The following is a 4,168-nucleotide window of genomic DNA, read 5'->3' as shown; positions in this document are numbered from 1 at the left end:
CCGGGCGTTAACCTGAGAGATCAGTGTATGGTCGATAGAACTCCCCCAACCAATCATGGCATGAGGGATCTTCATGATTTAGAGGCGTCGAGTAACGTCCCAATGTTATTTGTGAAAGGTTGAAATCCTATTTGAAGGATCCCACCATCTTTTCTCATGTGATGAATTTGCAAATATCCGCCACTAAGTCTAGGTGATGAGCACAGGAATAGAATTCCGATAGTCGAGTAATGTCATCAGAGGACCATCTGCATGAGCAGACCAATAATCTTTTAGTTCGACAACACAATGTCATGCTGTCGTTGCAGTACTTGCTTGGGTGTTATCGTGAAAGTCAAGAGTCTGCAATAGATGCAATCGCAAATGCCATAAAAACCTATCGTGTGAATGCGGTCCTTGGGGTACATCCATTATCTATAGCAGTTAATAATTCTTCTTTAAAAATCCACGATTTGTGTTTCGAGGGTTCTTTGAGAAATTCTTCCTTAAAAATCAGTTTCGACCAAAATTGTGATTTTAACTTACCTTTTTGCAAAGTTTTTTAACTGGTAAAGCTTCCGTTTCATATCATTGTTACTGAGGAACGAATACAGCAAATATTTTAAAACAGTCAAATAAAATTAAATGTTTATTTTCTTATTATTAAAACAATTAAAAAATAAAATCACCAAAAAATCAAAACATGCATTTACATTTGAGTTACCATGTATGGGAGTACTTAGGTTAGTTAACAATATCAATTTTCTTACACTTGTACAGATACATATACATACATACATACATAAATACATACACAGTAGTTATTCATAGTAGAAGTTGTTTTTTTCTCGTCTTCTTAATAATTAATTTTCTTGCAATAAAAATTCCTTAAAAAAATCCACACCAACACTCTTTGACATTTTCAGCATAGATGGCCAGAGGACAGTTGATTCACTGCTTCTGCTTTCATTTCAATTTACAACAATGACCACCATCAGCATCATCACCATCCTCATGACGACAATGCTTGACGGACACTGATTTAATTTGTACTGGCTTCAGTTTGTTCAGTTGGTGGCACCTTTGAAAGTACGCCTCCACCATTCGCATTCTTCCATTCTTCTTCTTCATCGAATGTAATCATCAACAACGATGCTGGGGTTTGCAGCATCAGCACGTCCAGCAACAGATTCAATCATTTGTTATTTTCAATGGACCACCATGTGGGTACCGCCACCACCTCCTCAGGGGTTGTACTTCTAATGACCATCAACCACAATAGCATAACAATGCCCATATATGTAAAGGGACTTGAGATAAACTTTGTAGGAGAACTGCCGCCGCTACACATGGATTCTTCGTATTGACGACAATTTTGAAATTGCGTTTCATTTGTCAACATTTTGGCCATTTCTCGAGCATATTTTGCCGAATGTTTGTAGCATTTGTAGCGGGCACTGTTGAAGACGCATGTTTCGTAGCCATAACGGGCACTGTAAAGAGAGAAGAAAGACAAAGAATTGTATAAGAAAAGATTTCTATAAAAGTAAGGTATTAAACGAAGATAGGGAGACAGCCGGAGAAAATCTATTGTTGCCGGAACCATATACGAGGACTAACTCGTACTAGGTATGGTTTGAGGCACCGTAATATTTAAGCAAGAAGAAAAATAAATATATATTTCCCACGTAGATCCTCGAAGGAACAAGGGGAGACGTTTTATTATTTGTTGAGGTTTTTTATTAATTCCAAAGTATGTACTAAAGGAAACATGTAAAAAAACATCGCTCCCAAATGGAGCATCTAGCATCTCTAGGGGAGACGTATCGCATATCAATTCGTCCAGCCCGATTCCAATTTAAAATCACTGACATGATTGGATGCGAGGAATAGAAATTGTCTATTGCAATTCCGACCACAGAGCACTAATATGGCGATTTACATATACACGCAGAAAAAAGCTAACGTTTTGTCGGATATTAAAGTCAATGAGTTTTACATGATTCTTGCCTTGACACATTTTACCACCGTACACCATTACGACGGATTCAACATACAATATATCAGTCAGCACGCCTTTGTATTTACCCAGAGCTCTGATGACATGAGTAAGCACTCTGTTACAATTCTTAGGGTAGCTCTCTAACAGATTTTAATATTGTTCCATCGTGTTGAACTTATGATCGCGGACCACACTGGCACCGCATAATTTATAACAGACGGACCTATCGCGTTATATTTGGTCAGCAAGGTTTCTTTGTCTGCACTCCAAGTGCTGCCGACTAGGGACTTGAGGACCTTGTTCCTACATCTCAGCTAATCGCAGATAGCTGTGATGACCCCAATAATCATGGTGTAATTAGTGACCGGAATTCGGATACCATCGACCATTCAACTCTCATCTCGACGGCCCATGTAGTGAACGGAGTGACCGTAGACTTTGTGGCGAATTTTTGTATAGGAGGATAGGAGTTCAGCTTTTCACAAATGGTATTAGGGAAGGTAGCCGAAGCAAAGATCGTACAATAATCTGCATACGTAGCGTTCACAATGTCATCCGGAGAGGTTGAATACAAGAAAGGTAGAGGTTAAACATTTGACTCTTGGCAGGACAGTTGAAAAGGTGCAGTGTGTAGTACGCACCTATACCGGATGCTGGGCAGATGTTTTCCACGGCTAGGTGGACGGACATCTATCCACACCCGAGTCGGGATACAATACGTACCGCGGTCAAAGTTGACATTTTCAGGGTTTTTCTAGGTTTTGTTGGAGCAGTGAAAATTCTCTACAAGATTGACCTTAATGATATTTCAAATTGGGTCAATGCACTGACTGTATCGCCTTATAAAACAATGTTGTGTATGGTGCGCCTTAACTAACTTTAAATAAAAACCGCTTACACCTGGGAAGTTTTTGCGGATTTTGAAACAGAAATGTCCATAGATGAGAAAAATCCAAAAACAAGAAAAAAATCGTTGAAGGGATTTTTAAATAAATCGCTATCAAAGTTCACATGTTTAGGTTTATTTTATGTTTTGACGATTTTGCTAGGAAACCGCAAGTCCTATCGAAGTGGGGCTAAAGAAAATGTTGTAGCTGTGAGAATTCTCTAGATTGACCGTTATGATTTGTTCCTAGGTTTTAAATTTTTTTAAGTCACATATTTAAGTGTTTTTCTTAGGTTTTTACGATTTGCTTGAAAACGGTAAGTCATATCGAAATGGGACTTGAGAAAATCTTATAGCTGTGAAAATTCTAAACAAGATTGGTCTTCGTAATTTTTTCCTAGGCTGTACCATTTTTGTTATATACACTCCGGTTCATATGAATAGAACCAACCAATATTTGTCTACAAATACCGTTATATCAGACGAATGGAGAGGAATTGTAAATTATAATTTTATGGACATGTAGAGTATATAGTAGCCGATATTTTCAATACCTAACATGTTTCACATATGCGTCATAACGGTACTTTTTACTCGCTTTATTAAAAAATGTCAAAATATTAGCATGTTTTAATGGTTCACCAGGATAGAACCACCCTAAGAATTTACACAAATCCTTTGTTAGATGTGGTAAACTTTAACAAAAGACTATTTATAATTATAAATAAATGCCGTTAGTGTTGATTGCCAACAAATACTGTGCAAAAATTTGTATTAGGGTCTTGAAATTTGATGAAAATCGATGCTTAGAGCTCCAAAAAATATTTTTATGAATAAATCGGTAGAAATAATTTATAAAGTCAAAATTTTATACTGAATTATGTTCAAAATTTTCTATACTACAATAAAATTACAAAAAAGTCACATTTGATAGGTTTATGAGTCCGAAACAGAGGAAATATGGTAAAGATAATTCAAAATTCTACCTTTCCAATCCAAAATTTGATATTTTATCTCAGGAAAGTGAATGCAAATCGATGGGTTTCACCCAGTTTTGTCGGCTGTGGATATCTACAGGTCCAAAAAATAAAGATAATTCCACCGCCGAACGCTTCATGTCACCATCAAGTCCTTGGAATTTCAAAAGGTTCTAAGACATTTGATGTGAAGAAACAGCTTAGCGATAGGGGAAAGCAGACGTTAATTTTTTCGAAAGGAAAGGGTTTAATTTTGATGGTTATGATGTTCACACATCTTTTACTCACTGACTGTATCAGTGAATTGTCCCAATTTGAACTTCT

At 36.9% G+C, this 4,168-nt stretch overlaps 1 protein-coding gene across 1 annotated transcript in view; it reads right to left on the bottom strand.

Annotated features, from left to right (window-relative positions):
• Window positions 1-599: 599 nt before the first annotated feature.
• LOC141391408 (uncharacterized) overlaps window positions 600-4,168 on the bottom strand; it is a 126,131-nt gene continuing 122,562 nt past the window's right edge. Inside the window, exon 4 of the mRNA XM_073964309.1 lies at window positions 600-1,472. Coding sequence (XP_073820410.1) covers window positions 1,175-1,472 — 298 coding nt within the window. The 3' untranslated portion in view covers window positions 600-1,174. The remainder of the gene's footprint in view (window positions 1,473-4,168) is intronic.

Source organism: Musca autumnalis, unplaced genomic scaffold, assembly GCF_047663935.1.
Source record: "Musca autumnalis isolate F117 unplaced genomic scaffold, ASM4766393v1 scaffold_1, whole genome shotgun sequence".
In the NCBI taxonomy this organism is placed as follows: domain Eukaryota; kingdom Metazoa; phylum Arthropoda; class Insecta; order Diptera; family Muscidae; genus Musca; species Musca autumnalis.
The sequence above is the reverse complement of the archived record's forward strand: the minus strand, read 5'-3'. Positions and strand labels throughout refer to the sequence as shown.